Source organism: Drosophila novamexicana, unplaced genomic scaffold, assembly GCF_003285875.2.
Source record: "Drosophila novamexicana strain 15010-1031.04,08,12 unplaced genomic scaffold, DnovRS2.1 tig00000644-arrow-pilon, whole genome shotgun sequence".
Lineage (NCBI taxonomy): Eukaryota > Metazoa > Arthropoda > Insecta > Diptera > Drosophilidae > Drosophila > Drosophila novamexicana.
This window is the reverse complement of record NW_020824814.1, coordinates 2,747,051-2,771,951: the sequence shown is the minus strand read 5'-3', so window position 1 is coordinate 2,771,951 and position 24,901 is coordinate 2,747,051. Positions and strand designations below refer to the sequence as shown.

The 24,901-nt window shown below is 40.1% G+C and overlaps 1 protein-coding gene across 1 annotated transcript in view; it reads left to right on the top strand.

Moving 5' to 3' along the window:
- Positions 1-368: 368 nt before the first annotated feature.
- Positions 369-24,901, top strand: part of LOC115762727 (Down syndrome cell adhesion molecule-like protein Dscam2) — a 44,925-nt gene continuing 20,392 nt past the window's right edge. Inside the window, exons 1-7 of the mRNA XM_030705061.1 lie at positions 369-504; positions 9,626-9,762; positions 9,995-10,116; positions 10,189-10,247; positions 16,304-16,380; positions 16,528-16,717; positions 21,061-21,226. Of these exons, the coding sequence (XP_030560921.1) occupies positions 453-504; positions 9,626-9,762; positions 9,995-10,116; positions 10,189-10,247; positions 16,304-16,380; positions 16,528-16,717; positions 21,061-21,226 (803 nt within the window). The 5' untranslated portion in view covers positions 369-452. The remainder of the gene's footprint in view (positions 505-9,625; positions 9,763-9,994; positions 10,117-10,188; positions 10,248-16,303; positions 16,381-16,527; positions 16,718-21,060; positions 21,227-24,901) is intronic.

Sequence of the window (24,901 nt, the reverse complement as noted above, 5' to 3'; positions counted from 1 at the left end):
AAGAGAAACAACTTCAACAACAACTGCGCAGCTTTAAAACATTTGCAAAGAGCACCGACATTTGCCGACATTTGAAAAATCGCTGTAAATTCCGGGGTCAAAGTTCGTCGAACCAAGTACTTGCTGCAAATCACATAAATATTTGGTATTTTCTAACAGCTTTCTAGCGCTGCCAGCAGCCGCATTAAACATTTTAATGAATTTCGAAGCGCGCAAAACATAAATAAATAACAACAAAAACAAAAACGAAAAACAACAACAGAACCATTAAAAAGCTTCAATCACAGCGCAAATCTGTTCATGTGTGCCCAAAAGAAAACAAAAAGAAATTAAATAAACAGAGAAGAGGATAAACAGAAAAAAGCAACACAAACAAAATAAATCGAGAAAAAAATCGGCGTTTAAAATACACACATAAAAAATGTAATGGAAAGCATTAGTGCTCATAAAAAATGGATTTACACAGCCTTTTTAAGGCTGTCCTGATCCTGTACATCATACGAGGTGAGTACCATTTGCCGCAGCATCCTTTGACAGCCAAATCTCTGTCTCTCGATTGTTGCCAGCACCAAAAATGTTTTACATATAAATATACTATATATTTTTTATACGCATACATATATATATATTTTATAATGTACTCACTAAAATCTGAACACCTGAAGCGACAAAATCTATTTGTTTTTATACCCTGAACCCATTAAAAATGGGTATAAGGGTATATTGTATTTGTGCGAACTGCAAATGTATGTAACAGGCAGAAGGAAGCATCTCCAACCCCATAAAGTATATATATTCTTGATCAGCATTAATAGCCGAGTCGATCTAGCCATGTCCGTCTGTCCGTCCGTCCGTCCGTCCGTCCGTCCGTCCGTCCGTCCGTCCGTATGTATGAACGCAAGGATCTCAGAACCTATAAGAGCTAGAGACTTGGAATTTTAGATGTAGGTGCTCCTAGTTCCCGCGCAGATCGAGTTTGTTTCCGATAATCGATAACTTAGTCCGTTTCCAAGCAATTGATAAAAATCTATATCGATATCCTGTTTTTTGGGCAATTTTGGTAAATAAAAAGAGATAGAGTCACCAAACTTGACATTTAGCTTCTAAAGTAGAATACATATATGCATTTGATGTTGGCTTTTTTGGCTCATATAAAAAAGTATAGGAATATTTGAAATATGCCCAGAAGTTGCTTAGATACTTATCACATAATTTGCATGCTCAATTTGTATGCATTTAGATGCTTGACTTATCAAAACTAAACATGAAAATATGAATATTTTGAGCATTAACTTCATAAGTCATAAGTTTTCATCGATAAACTTGTTCAGCTCTATATATATAACGCATACGCCTAGTGTAACCGTTTATTAACGATTTTCTTCAGTTCCTTCATCAAGTTTCTTGCCGCATTCTTACATCTTCAGTTTTATACCCTATACCCATCGAAGTTGAGTAAAATGAGTATTATGCAGTTGTCACTCTGACTTCGCCTATCGACTTGAAATGCAACTCATCAAATTCTCAATATCGATAAATATGCATTTTCAGAATATCCAAGCATATCTCTTAGCTAAAGAGACGTCGTATGTTTGTCTGTCGCCTTAAAATAAAAAAAACTACTCGTCATGTTTTTAGTTTCGATATATATCGATTTTCAGCTCAGCTTTTCTAAGCATATCTGTCTGTCTATCGACTTGAATTACGAAATGCAACCCTTCACGTTTTTTCCTTCATCGATTTTCAGCCTAAGGCTTCAGCACAATTGCCAACTGATATTTTGGAGTACACAGGGTATCTTCTAGTCTTTCATTTTTGTTTACACCATGTTTTCAATTTGCGTTTGACTGATCCCTGAGCTTTGACTGGCGCCTGGCTGTATGCAACACTTTTTGTGTGTGCGCCTGGCTAAAAATAATTAAGCTGCGTATCCAGTTTTTTTGTTGTTTTATGCGGTTGCTTTTGATTGTTGTTGCTGTTGTTGTTGTTGTTGTTGTGGTTGTTGCTGCTGCTGCTAGTGTCGCTTCTTTGGCTTGTCTTTTGTGCGCTGTCGCCTGCAACATTGCCACAGCCACTTTGTCCACTTGGCTAACAAGCCGGAGCGGGCCACGTCTGATATCTTGCCTGGCATTTCGTGCTTTTTATTCCAAAAAGCCAAAGTTATCAGCAAAAGATCAACGACAGCGTATGCCTGCCCAGCAATGCCTCCTGGCAGCCGCAGGCTCTTTGTTTTTTTTTTTTCCTTCTTTCTTTTTCACTTTGCCAAAGCCAAAAGGCTGCGGGCTGATGTTGTTGCTGCTGCTGCTGTTGCTGCTGGTCTCTGACTGTGACAGTCTAGGCCTTTCTTCTTGTTGCTGATGATGAGGCTGATTATGCGCTGCATGTTGTCGCTGCCTTGGACAATGCTGGCAGAGCTTGCCACAAAAGCTGCCTGTTTACTTGGCTTTGCCATTGCTGCTCGCTTTTTGTTTCATAAAATGGCAGCCCAGTCGAGGCACACAGGCTAGCTGCATAATCTTGGCCGCCGCCCGTTGCGCCTCTGACAAACTGCCACACACACACACACACACACACACACACACACACAACGACTGGCCCTCAGCTTGCCACAGTGCAACGTGACATTCGAGGTCATTCACATTTCGAGGGCGTGTTGTTGAACTTGGTGTGCGCTGTGTGTGTGCGTGCGTGTGTGTGGGTGTATGTTGCAACGCTTGCAACTTGCTGCGCCTTCAAGAGTGTGGGGCGAGGGGAGCGGGCGTGTTGCATATTCGGTTGCTAAATGCCATAATACATTAGACAATGAACAGCTCTAATTATGTCTTGCGTCTGCTCAAAAACTGCAATTAACATTTGAGCCCAGTTGCTGCTGTTGCTGCTGTTGTTGCTGCTGTTGCTGTTGCTGCTGTTGCATTGTGCCCTGAAGTGTTGGTGCACGCCGGCAGCAGAAAGTTCTATGAGTTTGCTTGTAAACGACGCCGTCGCAACGAGTTGCCGCGAGGCAACTTGCAAAACTTTTGTCATTGTTGTTGTTGCTGCTGCTGCTGCAGTTGTTGCTGCTGTTGCTGCTGTTGACTTCATTTCTTTGAAGACAGACAAAAGTGAAACGTGTGCTTTTCAATAATTCAGTTTTATGGCACAAAACACGACACAACTCAACGTGACGTGCGCTTTTGTCTGCAGTTGCCGTTGTGACTTTTAAAGTTGGCGCTCATTAACGTTGCAGCAGCAGCAGCAGCGACAACAGCAGCAGCGACAACAGCAGCAGCAACAACAGCAACGTCTGCAACATTAATTGAAATGCTTTTCACTTTTAGTAGTTCGCAATTTAATTGCATACTTTTGTGCGCAAAGCAACCGCAAAGTAGCAACAGCAACAACATCGACGTGCAACAGCAGCAGCTGGCAACAGCAACGCACAGCAGCAACATGTGCAGCCGCAGCAGCAGCAACAACAGCTGCGCGCAGTCAATAACAAAATTCAAATGTAGCATTCAAATGTATTAGTTCAATCGCGCAAGCCATCAAAATGCAGGCTACGCGCATACCCTGTAAACAGGCAAAGCAAGTGGTATGCTGCACTTTAGAGAAAATCAAGTTAAAGGCAATGTCCAGCTGCTTAATTTTACAGCGGCAACTCATGCGAAACTGAACTTTGAATATTAAATCGGACATCACAAACCTGTCGAATACCCTGTAATTTAAAAACAGATTGGCTTTTTAGCTTAATTTACTTGGCACATCTTTAATATTTCAGCTAACTGATTTTTTCTGCGGTATTTTCAAGGATATTTATAATAGAACATTTGAAATACCCTGTATATACGAAAATGTGCAAGGCCAAGTTTTCACAAAAGAACATTTGAAATACCCTGTACAAGATACACGACAAGCTTCCTTAATAAACAACTCCTTGGCTAAGAGCTACATATTTTATAAGCAGCAGCAAACTGTTATTGACAAAAGCAGCTCAGCAAGAAAACCAACATAAAATACCCTGTAATTTCACTGGAAAAAGTTGTCAGTTTAGTTTTCTGGAGCATGCTTCGAATTAAGTTCTATAAATCAACCCAGTGTCCGTTAATGTTGTAGATTAGTACAGGGTAACTGCTAGTCGTTCAACAATTCGGCTGTTTTCTTAGGGTATATTTTGCCTGTTGTTGGCTGCGTCGAAGCGGCAACAGCTGAATAAAGTCAAGGGGCTGGCAGCGCTGTGCGTGATATGACCTAAGCAAATACACTTTGCACACACACACACATCCGAACACACACACACACGCATAGATATATATACAAATACCGTTACGCTCTGCTGCGTCGAGACAGAGACATGGGGCTGGGGTTTAGGCAGCTCGGAACGCTCGGCTGAAGCAGACGCCTCGCATTAGTCGAGGCTTTTAAGCAGAAAAATGCGTGCACTTGAACCGAGAGCAGGCCAAAGAGAGGGCGCGAGGTGGCGGGGATTGGGTCTGAAGCCAGGGCAGGGGGTAGGGGTCGCTTAGCTGCTAAGGAGCTTCCCTTAAATGTTAGGCGCTGCCGACTTTTTTTTTGGCCGAATAGGTAGGGAGGGGGTCGGGGGGCATGGCAGTGCCTCAATCAAATGGCAACGTTGCGCCGTCGAATGCTCTTCATATATTTGTCAAGCCATTTCCCCTGCGAATCCCGCCCCCCCCCCCTCCCTTCCTCTGACCACGCCTCTTTGCCTTTTATATTGGGCCCCTTGACAGCAGACAAAAGCCTTGGGAACATCTTTCACTCACGTACCTTATGCAAATCAGCTTTAACGTGTGTTGCTTCTTCTTCATTCCGTTTTCTCTTTCTCTCTGCTTCTTCATCGTTTTCTACTGATGCTGCTTCTTCTTCTTCTTGCTGTTTCTTTTACTTTTCGACTCTCGAAATTGCGTTTTCATTTAAATGGCGCACGGAAAAACTTTGACGCTGCGAACTTGTCGCTGGTTTTTATTACTCTTCGAGCTTAAGTTTGTAGAGGGGCGTTTACGGGGATGTTTGATGGATACGCGGGGGAGGGGCGGTGGATTTGGAATCTTAAGCGTTTTTGATTTAGTTGCGCTTTGAAGCTGACGCTCGTCATTATTTACAGTTTTTCTTGACTTCATGGAAATTAAAGACATGCCTGCTGGACTTTTCTTTTACATGCTCGCAGTGGGTATTATGGCTGTGGGGTTAAGTATGTAACGCATTTAAGAAAATACGATTATAGTTTTCCTGAATGTTTATGTAAAGCTATTTTGCGCTATGTTTTAAGTTTGAATATATATATATGTATGTCTGTTTGTACAGACATGCATGCATGTTTGTTTTGTATATATGCAAACATGCCTGCATTCGTACATGTATGAATACATGTCAGGATACGTACATACATACATAAATTTATACATACATGCATACATTCATACATACATACATACACTCATAGGTACATATACATATATAGATGCATATATATATGTGTGCATGCATTTTTGCATATATATATGCATGCATGCATATATGTTAGTGTGCATGTCTGCATATATAGGTACGCATGTTTGCATGCCTACATGCATACATACATATACACATACATACAAACAAACAAACATACATACATACATACATACATACATACATACATACATACATACATACATACATACATACATACATACATACATACATACATACATACATACATACATACATACATACATACATACATACATACATACATACATACATACATACATACATACATACATACATACATACATACATACATACCTACATATGTACCTACATACATAAATCTACATACATACATCTACATACAGACATCTACATACATACATCTACATACATACATCTACATACATACATCTACATACATACATCTACATACATACATCTACATACATATCTACTTACCCGCTCCACCTCCTCCTGCGTCACCGACTCCTGCTCCTCCAGCACAAGTTGCTCCTCCACAGGCCGCTGGAGCCAACGTTTCCTGCCTTGCTGAATTGCAGCAAAGCCCACTTGAATTCTTGAGAATCGAGGAGTAGAGCACTTGGTAGAAATTCGTTTCATTTAAATTTGCAGCACAATTAAGCTTGGTCTGCGATTGGTATTGGAAAACAAACATGCGTGCATACCTATATACATATATGCATACATACACGCATGCATACACCAACACACACACGCCCACACACACACACACGCCCACACACACACTTATATGCCTTAGTACAAGATGCTTGCAATTCATAAAAATATTAAAAACTTAAAGCTCATTCTATATGATCTGCTATATATCTTTATCTGCTATATATCTGCTTTATCTGATATATATATATATATATATATAGGGTATTTCATCTTTGGCACTCGAAATGTTACTCTTATTTTTCTTGTTTTCTGTCGTTTTTCCCTCGGATTTTCTTCTTAATTACGCGACGACTTTTCTTTCAGCGAGCGTTGCCATTTATTATGGCTGCATTGCTGAATAGAAATCCAGTTGGACAGTGTGAGTGTATGCGGGTTAGGGTGTAGCTAGGGGTAGGGTGTAGCTGCTGAAAGCTCAAGCCTTGACTCCAGCTGGCTGGGCGGGGCTGGGCTGTGGCTGCTGCTCATTTGCATTTTGTGTGCGCTGTGATGGCTGTTGTCCTGCTGCTGCTTCTTACTCCATTGATGTGATTGCTTCTGCTTCTTCTTCGTCATTTCTTTTTCTTCTTCTGCTGCTGCTTGGCAGTCATTTCCGTCCAGCAATTTTAAATGAACCGTGATAATGATGCGCAGCCTGCCGCTGGCATTGCATAGAACATCGCGCACTTTTATAGCCCCCTCTCTCTCGCTCTGTGCGCGTAATTGATTTTAGCTACGTTTGGGGCATGGCAGCTCCTGCTTCTGCTTCTTCTGCTGCTGCTGTCCTTTGGCCAGTTTGATTGACAACACTGACAAATGGTGCGGCTTGTATTCAATTATGTGCAAAGTGGCAGCAACAAAGGCAGCTCCGCGCGCAACGTGCAACACGAACGACACAAGCAAAACCTTATCGAGTTTATCAGACGGTCATTGTGTTGCGTTTACGCCGCATTCTCAGTGCCACACACACACACACACATGCCACATACAGCGAGATACAGTCAGCTACAGCTACATTACCATCATCATCAACTACTCACACACACACACATGCACGCATGTATATGGGGCATGTTTTCATGTCACATTTTGATAGCATCCGACGGCTGGCATTGTTGCGGCTGCCACCGCATCGCACGCTTTTGTTTGCCTCATAAATAACCTGGCATCACATTTAACCGAGCTTTTTGTGCGTCTCCAATTAGCTGACAGCTTTGTGTTAACTCTTCCCTTCCTTTCCTTTCCTTTTTGTATTTCACAATTTTCTCAGCTGACAAATTTAATTTTCATTAGACTGAGTCGCAAATCTCTGGTTACAACATTTTCCACATCAACTTTGTTTGTGAATAGAAAATGGGGGAAAAAAAAAGCTTCATCTTAAGTGACTTAAAAACTAAAACTGGAAATTTAATGTGCTGGCCCGTTGTGGCATCAACTTGTGGCAAACACTTTTTACTTTTCACTAACATTTTTGCCATGCTCGGCGCATTTCCTTTGGGCATTGCAGTTGACAGCGTGCTCACACACACACACACACACACGCACACACACACACACTCAGAGAACCGCAACGAAAGTGGCACAAAGTTTGCAACACTTTCGGCTGTGTTGGGGTTTGGGTATTGGGGATTTTCTGCCTTTGTCCCGGCTCGGGCTATTCTATCCAGTTATCTTTTGGCCAATGCCTTTTTGACAAAACAATTTTTCATTTTATTGCTGCGGCTGAAAATTGCTAACAAATTTAGTGCTGCATACTTTGCGGCTGCTGTCAAAAATGCGCCACTTGACGTCTTATTCCCAGTCAACATTTCTATGCAATTTTACTAGGAATTTGAGAACAAAGCGTTTTTAGAAGCTTCATATTATTGGCTTATTTTGGAGCAGAAAATTCTTTACTTATTCAGTTGCCAGCATCGTGCCGAGTTTTCATTTCTCGTCTTATTCCCAGTTACCATTTCTCTGCAATTTCTCTAAGAATTCAAGGATAAAGTTTCATATGTTTGCTGCTTTGCTTTCATCATAATATTCTTTCCTAATTAACTTCTCAATTTCGTTCCGAGTTTCCATTTCTCGTCTGATTGACAGTTCTCTGCAATTTTACTAAGAGTTTAGGAAGAACGTCCTGTCGGAAGCTCCATATAATTAGCTTTGTTTTTTGCAGAACGTTCTTCCTCGTTCTTCTCGCTTCTTTGTACCATTCCGAGTTTCCATTTCTCCTTTTACTTATTTCCATTACCATTTCTATTCAGTTGAGTTTGCATATTTGATATCGCTTGTGCAGTTCCCAGTTTCCATTTCTCCTCTTACTATCAATCATCGACATTTCTATTTACTAGGGCCCAGGTCTAAGAAACTTTGAGATTAAAATGGAGCTTAGGAATTTTTTCTAGCTCATGAAAGTTCCATTAGTCCATTTATTAATTTCGCATTTCTGCAGGACTGAAAATGTTTCCAATGTTCCGATTCTTCGCTATTTCGCTTCCAGAAAGCACAAATTAGTCATAGAATATGAGATTATATTTACTTCAAGCTCTTTAATAGCTAACTAATTTCTCCTAAAGCCTGCATTTTTTAAATATCCACAATTTCGCTAAGAAATAAAATCAAATTTGAGCAAAATCACAACAGAAAATGGCGAAATTAAAGCGAAATAGTTTTACAAACTCATAAATATAATTTTTTTTTGCTCTTGCCTAACGCAAAAAACTCGTGTAGTATATTTTTTTATTATTATGTTTTAAAAATAATTAAATTATTCATGCAACTGGATGGCCAAAGGAAAAAAAAGCACATAAAAAAATATATATGTTATCTACACGAGTTGCTGTGTGGCATAAAAACGGGTCAGTGCACTGTGAGGCAACGCCTCAAGTTGTCAGCCAGCCGCAATGCAAATATAGCTTGACATGCACACACACAAATACACACTCACACACACACACACACACACACACAAGTCACGCCCACACGGCTGGGCCTTGACTACCAAGTGAATAATAAATAAGGCATAAAAGCCGCATCAAAAGCGCCTTTAAAATACGGCCAAAAATTATGCAATGCCTGGCCAGCGGCTGCGTCACAGCAATTAGGAAGGACTCGGCGGAGACGCCCAACAAGCCACACCCACAAAAAAAAAAATTAAGTAAAAAAAATAAATAAAGCCACGAAGCGTTGGCCACAGGTAAAAAGCAATTGTCTTTTCGCTTTGTGCGTGCCTTTGTTGTGGTCCATGAGAGATGCTCATTAAAATTTAGGCCAAGCCGCCGGGCAACGGCAGCAGCAAAAACAACAACAACAACAACAAGGACTGTTTCACTTAATTTTGCCCAAAAAAAGTTTGTGGCTTAAATGAAATTGAAATTAACTTTGGCCGCTCGTGCATTACACGACAGCAAACGCGGGATCTTAATCTATATAGCTCTCCCTCTCTCTCTCTTACTCTCTCTTTCTCACGCTCTCTCTCTCTCTTTCTCTGCAGCTGAGACGAGCTACATAGTTAATGGCTTGGATCTGCAGGGACCGATATTTCTGCACGAGCCGCCGCATCGCGTTGAGTTCTCCAACAATTCCGGCGGCCTCATAGAATGTTCCGGCCATGGCAGCCCACCGCCCGAGGTTTGTATACCATATATATATATATATAGATTCCATATATAGTCCCTAAAATGGGCGTGGTCGGCTTTCTTTCTGCACTCTGTTTTCGCCTGCTTAATTATGCATGCCACTTTTAGTCTGCCGCTCATTTCCAAGTTAATTGACTGCCCGAAAAACAGAAAGCGAAAAAAAAAACTAATACGCCCCGTTGTCTCGCGCTCCTCTCTCTCTCTCTCACTCTCGCTCTGTGTAGGTGGAATGGACGCCCATACCGCCGCAGCAGGACATGGTATTTCAGCTGTCCAATGGCAGCATGATGTTCTATCCATTTACAGCCGAAAAATATCGACACGAGGTCCACGCCACGGTCTACAGGTGAGCGCCTGCTGCAACCGGCGTATGCGTAATATATTTTTTAAAAATATATTTTTTGTATATTTTCCACAGATGCAAGCTGCGCAATCTGGTCGGCACGGTGCTCAGCCGGGAGGTGCACGTGCGCGGCGGTAAGTTCAAGTAGATTTAATAAAAATTTTTACGTAATTAATTTAAGCGTAATTTTTATGGCCGCGTGCGGCAGTTGATTTTGCGCTAACTCAGCTTGTCGTTGGCTAGCAAAAACTTTCGGCTTAATTGCAAAGTTTTCGAAACGCAGCGCCTAAAAGCAGTCAACGCAAGTTTTAATTACTACTGCCAAAATGTTGACTGCCGGAGCGATGCGAACCGGTGCGGGGCGGGGCGAGGCTGTGGCGGATAAGATCCACAACTCGTCGCTAATTTGGCGCCCAAGCGCGAGAATTGACTCTGGCGGTCGGTTGGTTGCCCTAACCACTCTGAAAGTTTTATTACTAGGCAACCAAATTGGTGCCAACAACGCAGAACTGTTGTGACACTTCTAGAAGTCCGTTTCTCCTGAATTTCAAATGAGTTAGTCTGATAGAATGAGCAAAAATACGCTCTGTTAGGTTACCATCACATCTACATAACAGAACACTTTTAATCGAAGCATGAAAGACTGTACCTAGTTTCATGAGAATCGCATAGAAGGGCATTAGATAAATGTAGCCATTTAAATATAGAGGGAACAGGGGAGCCCATTAAATTGAAAAAATTAGCTAAATTACGCTCTGTTAAATTGCCAACACATCTTGTTGATAAAACACACTAAATTGATGACAATTGCATAGAAAGGCATTCGATAAATATAGATTTTTAAATATAAAGAGAACAGAAGAATACATTGAACTGAAAGATTGAGCAGAATTGTTAAGAGAAAACTTTCAATCGAAGCATAAAAGCCGTTACCTAAAAAAATAATGAGAACCACATAGAAGGGCATTATATTGAAAATATATTACTAAGCCTGTAAAACACATATTTAAATGTTTATAATATAAAAATTTTAAATTGATTTCTTCGCGGCCTCAACTTTTTGAAAAGTGCGCAGCACGTCCTCAAACAATTTCAGCATAGAGTTCAAGACAGATCGAAGGAAACGAAAATAGTTTCAGGGACGAGTTTTTCCGAGTGGAAACATAATTTAGCCAAGATTTATATGGTCAACTCAAACTGCATTTGGCCAACTGCAGAGCACGTACTCAAAACTAAAGTTTAGCAATATTCAAAATATAAATTGACAGGTAAAAGACGTACTTCAAAAAAAAAGTTTCATTTTATTCAAAATAAAATTTGACAGGGCTATTTATTTTCTTCCGTACATGAATTAACTTTTGAGACAGCGCAAAGCAAAATTTTTTCGATTGTTGAATTTTTAATAAATACTAAACAACTTTTCAGCTGTTAACTTTTGCAACCCTTCAAGCGCACCAAAAGTTCGTCTTGATTTTTGTTCTGTTTTTTTGTTAGCCAGTTTCAACTAGAAAAGTTTGTCATTCATTTGGCACTTTGCGAGGGACTTTAATAAAGTGCATTAATGAGCAGCCTTTTGGGCTGAGCAGTCGAGAAGTCGAAAAGTCGCCACGGCCCAATCACTTTGATTGGCATCGCATGTCGCATAGATTTTACGGCTCATTGGGCAGCCAACTACAGTGAATGCTGGCAGACAAAAACAACAATTAGCACTGGCCATAAAAGCCTTGAATGCCATATAAAATGCCCAGTTGCGTAGATAAAACTCTCAAAGGACTGGCTCAGGACTCTTGGCTTTTGGGCTGCGGCTGCTCCGTTTAATTAACAGACTCTCGCACACACAAAAACCGTGCAGAAAGAAAACAGTTGAAAGCGAAAACAAACAGTGAAGTCGCCACCGCAAAGATCTTAGATATGGAAGGGTGCACCCGTGACCCCCTCACACACACACGTACACGTACACACACACACGTACACGTACACACACTCATATAGATACGCCGGCCTGGCTACATGCAAAGTTTCCACACATCCGGCGGTCATTTTTCACCAACTCAACAAAATGTTACGTATACGCCATGTCGCTGGCTTATTATACCCTGTAGCCATTTAGAAAGTGTGAGAAAGGGGTATGTTCAAGTTATGCACATGTCATAAAAGGAGCATTAGAAGTCCTCTATGATCCAACAGAGCATTAAATATGTTTACAAAATCTTTGCTCAAGTCTGAGCTTGAATTAAGGTAGAAACCCCTTCTTTCAAATACTTTTTCTTGGATCAAGTACCTGATATTGTGTTTGACTTAAGCACAAATACTATTTCATTTCATATGCAGAAATGCCTAATTATTTAAATTACTAAACGTTCAGGCTAAGTAGCTCATCTACTTGTTTTAATTCTAATGAGGGATCAGCTCGAATTATAAGACTTAAGTACATGCTAGTGTATAAAAGAATCTGAGCTGCTTACAGGGCATATGCTAGTCGTGCATGCACAACAAGAGCCACTTATTTTTTTGTTTTATTTGCGGTCGCTTTGCTTGTTTTTCCCTCTATGCGTGTGTGTGTGCTTGTGTTTGTGTGTGGAAAATGGTTGTATTTGTCTTTGTTTTTTTTTTTTTTTTATTTTTCGACCAATTTCTAGACGAGTGGCCGCAACGCTTTACGCTTGAACAATTTGACAGCGCGTAGATTTGGCGCAAAACGTTTTGCCTAATTTGCAAAAGTTACCAAGGGATGTCGCCCCGGGCGAACCCGTCGCCCCCCCAAACCCCCTCGGCCTGACCCTCCGTCAGCTTCTAATTTCTCAGCTAATGTGTGTGCGGAGTTGACTTTTGTATGTTTTGGGCGCCTTGGCGTCTTTTGGATTTTATTTAATTGCCGGCGCTTAGTTCGCAGCGTGCATATCCTTGAGGTCCTTTTGGCATAAGTGCGCGTAATTAGCGCAAAAAAGGCAACAACAAGAAGAAGAAGGGGAGGAACGACAAGGAAACTTGACAAATTCTGCATACAATACAAAGAGTCGGAACTTTTGGTTCTGTCAGGCCAAGGACATGCCGCATGCAGCATGATGAATGATGCCACAAAGTTGCAAGTTGCACACACACACACACACACACACATGCACAGCTACATTGTCTCTTCCGGTCCCGCTCTCTCTCTCTCACTCTCTTCTCTATCTGTGCTATCAAAGTTTTTGATTGAGCTACAAAGTTGCCCTGGTTGCAGGCTCTCCCACCTGCCCTTATCGTTCGTCTGGCTGCTTGTGTATGAAACCTGCGTAATTTGTTCGTAATTAGTTGAATGCACATCGTTGAGCATGCCGCAACTACGCCTCATACCACCCGCTCTCCCGTCCTCCCTCCACCCACCACCCTCCTATTGCATATGCAGCGCGCTTGGCTAGGCCATAATTTAATAGTTCGCCTCGGCACAATAGCTGCAAATCAGCCAAAGACTGGCGCTACCCAAAAGCATCTTTCCGCCGGCGCACATCATAAACATAAATTTGTGCAACAAAAAGTTTGCTACACAAACACACACACACAGATACACACACAGATAGACTTGTGCAAAACAATGCGGAAATGAATTTCCGCCTAGAATCCGAGTGCAGCCACCTGCCACACCCCCTCTCTGTCTTTCTCTCACCACCCACCCTCCCCTCTTTGGTTACTTTGTGTGACGTCTATAAACTTAGCTTTCATGCTTACGGCTCCTGCCCAGCTGTCCTGTTCCTGTCCTTCGATGCAACACAATGTTGCCGCATGCAACTTGAAAATAAATATAAAAAAAACCTTGCTTAAAATGCCAAACTATGCAGCAAAAAATAAAAAATAAAAACAAAAAATATGCAACAAAAAAATTGCCAAAACGAGAAAAATAAAACTCAAGCCGTAACAGCTCGAGTCCCGCCCGTCTGACGGCCGTCCTGTTTTGATCCTGTTTGGGTCCTGGCCCGTCCCGGCAGCAATACAAATAATGAAGATAAAGAGAAAAAATATATAGCAAAAATAAAAAAAATAAGAAAAGAGAAAACAAAATTTCACTAAACTCCACTGAAAACAGCAGCCGCGCTGGTCAGAGGAATTATAATAAAATGTTGTCACAAACTTTTCCAGCTTGTTGTTGTTCTTGTTCTTGTTGTTGCAGCATAGAAAATCGTACAAAAATCGCAAAAAAAAAATGGAAAAACAAAATAAACTCCCAAATAATAACAACAACTTTTCAAATTAAACTTTATCCAATTTTAGCATATTAAAGTTGGGCAAACAAAAACCAATTCGTGAGCGGCATTTAAAAGAGTTTCAACACAAGCACACACACACATACACCCGCATTTATACAGTTAGTTTTTAGGCTCTAATGTAAGAAGCTTAAATTCCAAATATTTTTTTTTCAAGTGAGGCGTGTAGAAAATTGCCTTTGTCCATCTTAATTAATTTACAAATGCCAACAGCAGGCTTTAAAAGGGAGTAGGGGGTGGGGAGGGGGGGTATGGGTGGGAGGGGGCGGCGGTGTTGAATGCGGTTGACAGTGCTAGGCGCTTGTGGTAAGCATGTGACAACAGCTGCACAGTGGTACAAATCGATTCAATAAATTGTCGACCAACTAATAAATAATAAATAAAAAATTAATAAACAAAATAAATATTTGACTCAACAAATTCCTTAAAACTTTAAAATACCAAATATTTCCTGCCTACAAAAGAAAAAAGCCAAAAAAATATATATTTTCAACATAAAGCAAATAACTTTTTCAAATCGGTTCTAAAAGTTCTTTAATTTAGTTCAAATATTTTACTTCTATATAAAAAACGCCATCAAAAAAATATCTCCGATTTCAACAAAAGAGTTCCAGAAATTTTTTAAATATTTTCTAATACAAAATTATTGTTTTCTGATACACAAAAGTGCCAAATTAAATACCTAAATATATTTTTCATTCGAACTGAGTAATTTTTAAAGAAAAAGTAATGGAAGTTCTTTAAACTTTATTCTGTAAATACCAAAAAAAAGTTTAAAAACTTTTTCTGCACTTTCTAGAAATTCGTGAATTAAAAAAATACATGTTCCTGCATATTTAACATGCATTCCAAAATATATTTACGATGTAATAATTTTTAAGTAATTTTTTCAAAAAGGTTCTCGAAATTCTTGGCAATACAACAAGAACCCACACTTTTAAGTATAGCTGCCACATGTTGTACTTTCCACAATTTGAGCACTCTTGTACCACTGTGCAGCGAGCAGTGGCTGCTTTAGAATCCTTGTCATTCTTAATTTTGGGCTCTGCGCTGCTTTGGCTGACGTGAGAACAGGCAACAAAAAAATCTTCAACTACCAATTTTTATACCCTGAACCCATTAAAAATGGAACAGGCAGAAGGAAGCTTCTCCGACCCCATAAAGTATATATATTCTTGATCAGCATTAATAGCCGAGTCGATCTAGCCATGTCCGTCTGTCTGTCCGTCCGTCCGTCCGTCCGTCCGTCCGTATGAACGCAAGGATCTCAGAACCTATACGAGCTAGAGACTTGAAATTGATGAATATGTAGATGCTCCTAGCTCCTGCGCAGATCGAGTTTGTTTCCGATAATCGATAACTTTCTCCGTTTCCAAGCAATCGATAAAAATCTATATCGATATCCTGTTTTTTGAGCAATTTTGGTAAATAATAAGAGCTAGAGTCACCAAACTTGACATTTAGCTTCTAAAGTAGAATATATATATGCATTTGATGTTGGAAGAAGAGGGTACAGGGTATCCCCAAGTCGGGAGCTCCCGACTAGAACCTCTTACTTGTTAATGTTGCTGTCGGCAGCCCTGACAAACGGTCACACTTTTGCCAAGTGTCACAATGTCCTGGGCATGATTTGTGAGTGTGTGTGTGTAGGCTGACGAAGGACTTCGATATGGTGTGTGCTGGCGGCGCCTGTTTAATGTGCGACATATTTTTTGGCTGTCAGGCAACGGCGAGCGAACCTTTTTGGGCCAGAGCCCTTTTTTATGAACAGCAGCAACAATAAAAATTAAACAAAAAGGATTCGGGCTTATATAAAAACGGTAACATAATTGTTTGTCCTTACGTTTTATGCGCCCGACAGCTGCGCAATATATATATATATGTATATATATATAACAAAATATATAATTTGATAGCTAACACAAAATATTGCTGGCCATTTGTTACAGTTGTCAACCAGAAGTACACGGTGCAGGTGCACGACGAATACGTGATGACGGGCAACACGGCGGTGCTGAAATGTCAGGTAAGCCAAGCAGGCTGCGAGCGTGCTCCAGGATCTCTGGCAGTCAGCCACAAAATGCAGTTGAACACGCAAATTAAATTTAACTGGAGCTGATCAAATTTGCTTAACTTACATCGAACCCATTCCACGCATTCCTTCAACTGACAGGTGCCCAGCTATATGTCGGAATTTGTAATGGTCACCGCCTGGGTGCAGGATACGGGCATGCATCTGTATCCAAACACGGACATTGGCGGCAAGTACACGGTCCTATCCAATGGCGAATTGTACATAAATAATGCGGGGCCCAATGATGCGTACAAAAGCTACACATGCCGCACTGTAAATAGACTGACAGGTACGTGATAATCACATTTCCAGCTTAATCGTCCAGTCAGCAATGCTCCACTGCATCCTTCTCCCGCATGCCACACAAATCCCAGCCCATGCCTTGCCCGCTCCTGCATCAGCTGGTGGCAAGCACTGTTGCCACATAATTAAGTTGAATTAATTAGCAGCTTGGGGCATGGCTTGGCTTGTGCAAGTTATACCCGGCTTATAACTGGGGACAATATTAAAATTGAATGCCATCTAGTTGGAATTTTGTGAAATTGCTTTTCGTCATTAGCTTTTTGTGATGCAGCAAAAAGACAAGTTTTGCCCTACACTCAAGTAGGTTAAACATCAAATTTTAATTGCATTATTTATGGCTAAGCAAAGGCTATCTTGAGTTAAGCTATTGAATATATATATAGAAATTTCAATTAGGATTTTCTTTTTGTATAAGCCTTGGGCTAGACAGAAAAACAGCTTTTGCTGCAGCGGTTCCATTGTGCTCCAAAAGCTGGCACTAAGCTCACATCATTGCATCATATAGACTAAATTAGATTAGGCTAAAGTTTTTTTCAGAAATACAAAGCTAATCTCCATCAAGTTTCGTTCTATATTTTTTAAGGCAAATGCTTTCGCGAAAAGAAAAGAAATAAAAAGTGAAAAAGACTTTGGAAAACGATTGTAAAAAGTTGTTTGGCTTTTTTCCTGCAAATTTATAAGACATATTTTAAATATTTCAATTTGAGATTCTACGATGTCTGTCTGTTCGTCCGTCTTTCTGTCGGTTCGCAATATGAACGCAAGGATCTCAGAACCTATAAGACGCAGAGACTTGAAAATTGTAATGTAGGTCCACCTAGTGCCCGCGCGGCCCAAGTTTGTACGATAATCGATAACTTTCCCCGTTTCTAAGCCATCGATAAAAATCGATAACGACATTCTGTTCTTTGAGCAAATCTCATAGGTCTTAAGAGCTACAGTCACCAAATTTGGCTAATGTGGCTTATAAAATAGTATATCAAGATCAAGTATCTTTCATCTTATAGCTATTAACCAGCCCTACCTCCAGAAGGTCTAGGGTATCCCTAGTCGGGCACTCCCTACTAAAGCACTCCAGCTTGACTTTTTTATTTGTCATAGAAACAAGTTTTTCATTATTTTAGTATTGTCATCAAATGTATAAGGCAAAGAAAAGAAGACATCTTAAAGGTAATATCGTATATATACGATAGACTTTAATCAATATAGAGTCTATATAATTTGTCTGTGCGTCTGTTTCTTACCTATGCAAAACTTATCCCTCCGTGTCTTGTATGTATCTTGTAGCTTTTCTTTCTTAGCAATATCTTGACCAGGCCCAGCAATTACATGCTTTACCATACCCCGCGCACATCTGGAAAGCCCTAAGCCAAGTTATTTAGTCTACGACTTGCCTAAGACTTTAAGCTTTTGGCAATGCAAACGTTATAATTATTATAAACTTCTTAGTTATTTTTTAGTTACCATAAATTCTTTTTAAGCCCTGTTTTTAATGTGTTAACTTGGCCGGAAAAGTGCGTCAGTTTTCATTTGAAATGCGCAAAATTCCTTTGTGTATTACGCAGCGTTATCTTGTTTTACCATCAAGAACAGCAAATTATTGCACAACAATTTGTTGTTGTGTGTGTGTGAGTATCTGAAGTTTATAGTTTATAGCTGTTGTCCAAGTCAATTTCAGTTTTGTTGTGCATAATTTATGATGTGTGACATTCAATCGACGGCAAAGAAGGGCCAATGCGCCAGGGAGCTGCTGTCAGAGCAAAGCCAACTGCAGACGAACACACACACAAAGATAAATATATATAGAGAGAGAGACAGAGAAAGAGAGAGAGTGAGAGAGAGAGAGAGAGTTGTGGAAGATAGAGATGAATCGAATACGTGAAGAGATCTTTTTGTTGCGTGTATCTTGTGCTGTGCTTATTTGAAGTTTATTGTGTGTGAAAATACGCTTTAGCTGAATTTCTATTAGCCTTTTGTGCGCACATAACACATCATCAATCAATACGATAAAAGTTTATGCTCCCCCACTTGCAAGTGTGTATGTGTGTGTGTGTGTTTGTGTGTGTGCGTGCCTGGGCAAAGTTTATTCACAGTTCGCTGCAAGTTGAATTTGTTTTTTCCTTTAGAAAGCAGCTGACCCTTGGCTTATGCTCTTCGGATTTCTCAAGCACTTGTTGAAATTTAAAAGAGAAGTATATATATATGTATATACACATTTAATTAATCAGCAATTTTTGTAGCGCGCTATTTGGCCTTAAATTTTTGGCCAAAAACCGCAAAAGCCACAACCGAAACCCAACCCAATTTCGGGCATTTCGAGTGTGCATGCGAATGCGAGTGTGTGTGTGTGTGCCTGTGTGTAAGCCGCCGCATATTAATTACCAGTGCACTACACATAACCAAGGCTAAACAATGCCCATTCAAGTGACCAACACACTCTCACACACACACACACACACACACAAGCGCACACACTCACTTGCAGTCGGACATTAAAAACTGCTTAGAGTGCACTCATTAAAAGTGTAACATGAAACAGTTCTGGCTGCTAGCCAGAGAGCTGGTCATAACTAATTCATTTAACAAACACACACACACACACACACACACAGACAGACTCGTACACGCATACACACACACACACAGGCATGCACATGAGCTACGCTTAATTAAAGCGCGGGCTTTACCTGGCGCGCACAAAAGTAGGCAACAGTTTTTGTCTCTCTCGGGCTGTGGGCTGTGGGGGTGTCTGTCTACGCTATGCTGGCAGCGCATAATTACAATTTAAACCAAAAATCCATTTATTTTGCACAATAACGGGCACAACAATGGCGGCTAACAATAATACGACTGCTAATGCACAATGGAGCAATGAGACAGAAGCAAGAAGGGGTCGAAGGGCTGTACCTGATGATGATGTTCGAGGAAAATTATAAATTAAATTGCGCAGCACCAACAGAGCCAGACAGAGCGAGACACACAAAGAGAGAGAGAGAGAGAGAGAGAGAGAGGGAGAGAGCAAGAGCCTGCGTGCAAGGACAATGGACCGAACATTGGAAACAGATTTTGTTGGCCCAATGGCCCACTAAACGCGCTCCTGGATTAGTTGTCATATTGGATTAACACAAATAGAAACGAATGCGAGCACATGCTTTAAAGCAGCTGCCATTTAAGTCGGGAAGGTCAAAGTGAGGGGGTGAGGGGGGAGGGACATAAATAAATAATTAAATATCCCACATGAAACAAGGCTTATATATATAAATCGTAAATATATCGCCAGAAATACTATGTTATTAAATAACAACAATTGATCTAAAAAGATAAAACTCCTAAAAACTGTTCTTAACCAAATTCTACTTTTTGATCTATTGAAGTTGAGTTTCTAGCAGGGTTGCTTTTTCTATTGTCACAGTGTGACCAGCTGCGATTGTATATTTCTAGTGGGAAATTTTACACAAGCGAGCATAAATATGCATTTGCTAAGCCTAAGACCACAAACTTAAATGCTCTGGATATGTGTATACTATGCGAGAGGCGACATACTAAAATTGATTTCTCCAGCTTTTTAAAGCTACAAGATAAGCTCAATAAACATAAGGCGTTATCGGTTTTTTTTTATCGATTTCAGTAAAACAGAAAAGTTATCGATTAGGCAAAAAGAAACTAAATAGAGGAAACTATATAAAAACTTGGAGCTGATAATCTGTAGCTTCTGTACAAAAGTCCGAGATGCCTTCTTCCTTATACACTTGTTATACCTTTTTTAGAGGGTATTATAATTTTGTGGATATTAAAATGTGTAATGCATAGAAGATGACATCTTCGACCGCATAAAGTATATATATTCTGGACCAGCATCAACAGCCGAGTTGATAAAGTCAAGTCCGTTTGTCTGCCTGTCTCTGAGTCTCTTAAAGTTGTCCGTTTTATACGAAATTCCAGCATTGTTCTTAACAAAAACCTTAAATTTATCACTGCACATTTATCTCTAAAAAAAAAGATATATATATTCATATGACAGTCGACACCTTTTTCGTACTGAGCCTAAGGGCAGGGTATTATAAAAAAATAAAGCAGGCAAAGTGTTTCCTGTTTCTGACTCCCTGCTGCTGACCTGCCTCGCGCATGCAATCAACTTGATTGCTTTTATTTACTTTTAATTAATTAAAAATATGTGTGTATGTATATATATGTATATTGCCATCAATTTGGCAAAGAAGCCGCCGCGCATTTAAATCTAACCAAAAAGCGCGTCGCGCTGTCAGCTGCAACTTGTTAAAATTGCCAGACATATGTTTAACTTTCTTTTGTTTCGTTTGGTCTCTGCAGGTGAAATACAAATTTCGACATATCCCGGCCGCATTATTGTAACCGAGCCCAAGGGCATGGTACAGCCGCGCATTAACGTCGAGAAGCATTCGATGCGGCATGTCGTCCTTAATGGCCAAACAACGTTGCCGTGCATTGCTCAAGGACATCCGGTGCCGACATATCGGTGAGTAGCCAGCCAGCCAAAAAAAAAATGAATAAGATTATCAACCAGCGGATCGTACCGACTGCATAATACGCTTGCTTTTTGAGTTGTTTGCTTTTGATTAAATGCAACAACATATGTAGAATCGAGATATTCAGGGATCAAACCCCCTAGAAGGCATCACACGAGCTTAAAGCAGGCTAGCTGTCTAATTTGTAAAGATATATCAATTTTTTCAATATGCCACGCCCTTGCTAAACCTTAAAGGAGCTCATTCGTAGCCTAGTCTAGTTGTTTGAACTATGGAAGCTATAGATTTGTCCGATTTGCCCGATTTGCCATATGCATATATAAACTTAATACGAACAGAATATACCTAAAACGAATATACTCCTTTGACTCTTTGAGCATGTATTAAAGCACACACACAGACAGATAGACACATATACAGACACACACAGATACCCCGTGGCAAAACCTTAAAGGAGCTCATCCGTAGCCTAGTCTAGTTGTTTGAACTATGGAAGCTATAGATTTGCTCGATTTGCCATATAGATATATAAACTTAATACGAACAGAATATACCTAAAACGAATATACTCCTTTGACTCTTTGAACATGTATTGAAACACGCACACACACACAGACAGACAGACAGACACACATACAGACACACACAGACACCCCGTGGCAACCGCGAATATTTTTTTCTGTCATGTCACAGGTCACATCTGGCGGGAGGGTAAGGAGCAGAGGGCATCGCACACACAGTTGCCGCGCATTTTATGACACAATGTGAAATATTTAGCACGCTCTACCCTCAAAAAAAAAAAGGAAAACAAAAATAAAATAAAGCAAAAAATGTGCGCAGAAAAGAAAAAAAAAGAAACGAAAAACATAATAAAAATGTCAGGCAAATTGTCAAATGTGAAAGCTCAACGAAAAATTCAGCAGGTTGTGTGAAAGTATGTTATGGATAGTTAAACAAGCAGCAGCAGATATTTAGCATTGGGAATTGCTGTGTCACGTTCACGCAGCAAAGATACAGAGATTGAACATATATCGAGCATATACAAATATATATAAATCCCATAAGAAAGGCAATACCAAGTTTCAGAGAGGGATTTGGGATCAAGACTTTCTCATATATTTTGAAATAAAATTGAAGGCAGAAGTCAATATTTGAAGGTGATATAAAACTTTGAGGAAAAATAGGTAACTATTTGCATACAGACGAATAAATAAGTCGAAACATGTAAGAGGTTCTAGTCATGTCAGGGTATCCCCTGAACCCTCTTCTTCCAACATCAAATGCATATATATATATAATTCATTTATGTCAAGTTTGGTGACTCTAGCTCTTATTATTTACCAAAATTGCCCAAAAAACAGGATATCGATATCGATATTTATCGATTGCTTGGAAACGGAGTAAGTTATCGATAATCGGAAACAAACTCGATCTGCGCGGGAACTAGGAGCATCTACATCTTTTCATCAATTTCAAGTCTCTAGCTCTTATAGGTTCTGAGATCCTTGCGTTCATACATACGGACGGACGGACGGACGGACAGACAGACGGACATGGCTAGATCGAGTCGGCTATTGATGCTGATCAGGGATATATAAACAATAAAAAAATACAGAAATATAGCTGCTGCAGAAGAAAAACATATATGTAGTAGAACTTCTTTAGGCCACCTAGAAAGCTTATACAAATTAAGTAAATACAAAGAAATAGACGCTATACCCTTGCAGACATACAGCAGATCTGAGAGTCCCTACAAATAACTCTACTTCTCACCAATTGCTCCTAGAGGCTACATTGAAGAGATGTAAAGCTACGCTTAGACATTACATTGCTTGAGAAAATAAAAAAGGCATTCCTATAAAAACTTAATCTTTGATTGATCCTCCGCTATATGATATACTGGTTCGATTTTGATAGGATTTTGCATATACCATAAATGCCAGGTTTGCTCTTAGGAAACTTAAAGAGTTTTTCATACAAGGGCCTAATTTTCAACCGATTGTGCCTATGTCAGATATGTGATATAGTTGTCCGATCTGCCGACATATGCGCTGCGTGCAACAGAAAGCTGAACCCATGCAGAGTTTCAAGACGATAGCTTAAAAACTGAGAGATTAGTTTGCATAGAGGCAGACAGACGGACATGGCTTTATAAACTCGGAAGATTATGTTGATCTGCAATAGATATATGGGGTCCGAAAGTCACCCTCAATATAATATGATTCTCTAAGTGGAATCTTTATGTTATAGAAGTTCGATTGAGGAGCTTTAGGCAACCTGACTATACTCTTAGAGGGTATTATACATATATATACCTGTAGAGGGTATTATAATGTTGTTGTGATGTAACACATAGAAGAAGACATGTTTTTCTTTCTGTTAGTTCACATGTCAGCTATATCCCATTTATATTCAACACACCTTCAAGTCGCTTGACTTTAAGGATATTTCAACAGTTTGCGCAAACAAAAAAAAAGTCTAGTATATGATTTTATTACAATTTGACAGCCCAGTTGCACAGCTCAATTTATAACGTGTGCTCGCACACAATATTCGAGCATCTCCTGCGATTAAACGAGCTTCTTTCACTACACACTCCACGCCCCTGCCCCTGCCCCTGCCGCCCCCAGCTGTCTAGCTTGACTTTTGGCACGATACATCAAATATTGTTTATTGAGCCACTCGAAACTCTTGTCACAATCGCTGGCATTCATCTGGCAGGAGTCTTTGCAGCGTTATGGAGATTTCCCCGGGGCCAGCTCAAACAAATTTTGTTTCCACTTTTATTTTTTGCTGTGTGTCAAGCACGAATCAATCAAATGAGCAACGTTTATGGCCAAAATGGCAAATTGCTTGCTGAACGGCCCCGTTCAAGTTGAAGGACAGCTCGTCGAAGCTGCGCTGGCACAGGTAATCACAGGACACAGGATACTTGCCACTTGCCACTCGTTCACTCGTCCACTTGGCACTTGGCTCATCATCATGGCAAATGCTCGAGTGCTAAAACATGCATTGCTTTTTATGGTGGCCACCAGGACGCAATGTAACAGGATAATGGGTCATTGTAGCTGCTTGGTGCTGGCCTTCGTAGTGCATGCATAAAGGATGCGCCAGGATACGCCACGTTATGCGCTGTTGCCACTGCCATGGCATATAAAATACCAAAATACCCTACCAGAGGGTATTATAAATGGGTCAGGCAGGAAGGGGACTAGGACTATATAACATATAACTGAGACTGATCAAGAGACTGATTATATATATTCCTTATTGATATTAAAGGACCTCAGCAGTCCCTTAATTTCTTAAAGATATTCGACTAAACTTAGCACAGCTATTCTTGAAGAACTTACATCAACAGATTAGTTCTTTAACTGCAGACATTAAATATATGTCATATGTGAGCGGATCGAACTACTATATCCTATATCCTGTACCTTACAGCTGACATGAGAGCTATCGATTGAAAGTTGAGCTCTCGTTAGAAGAATCTATTTGCTTTTTAGATATCTGATATCTAGAAGAAGAATCTATAATTGATATTCTAGCCCGCATTTTGTATATGAATTTATTTACGGCTTGAAATATTTTCAGTACAACGGGCAATGGGTATATTACAAATTTAACTGTTGCACAAAAATGTTTTAAATATAGATCAAAGCAGG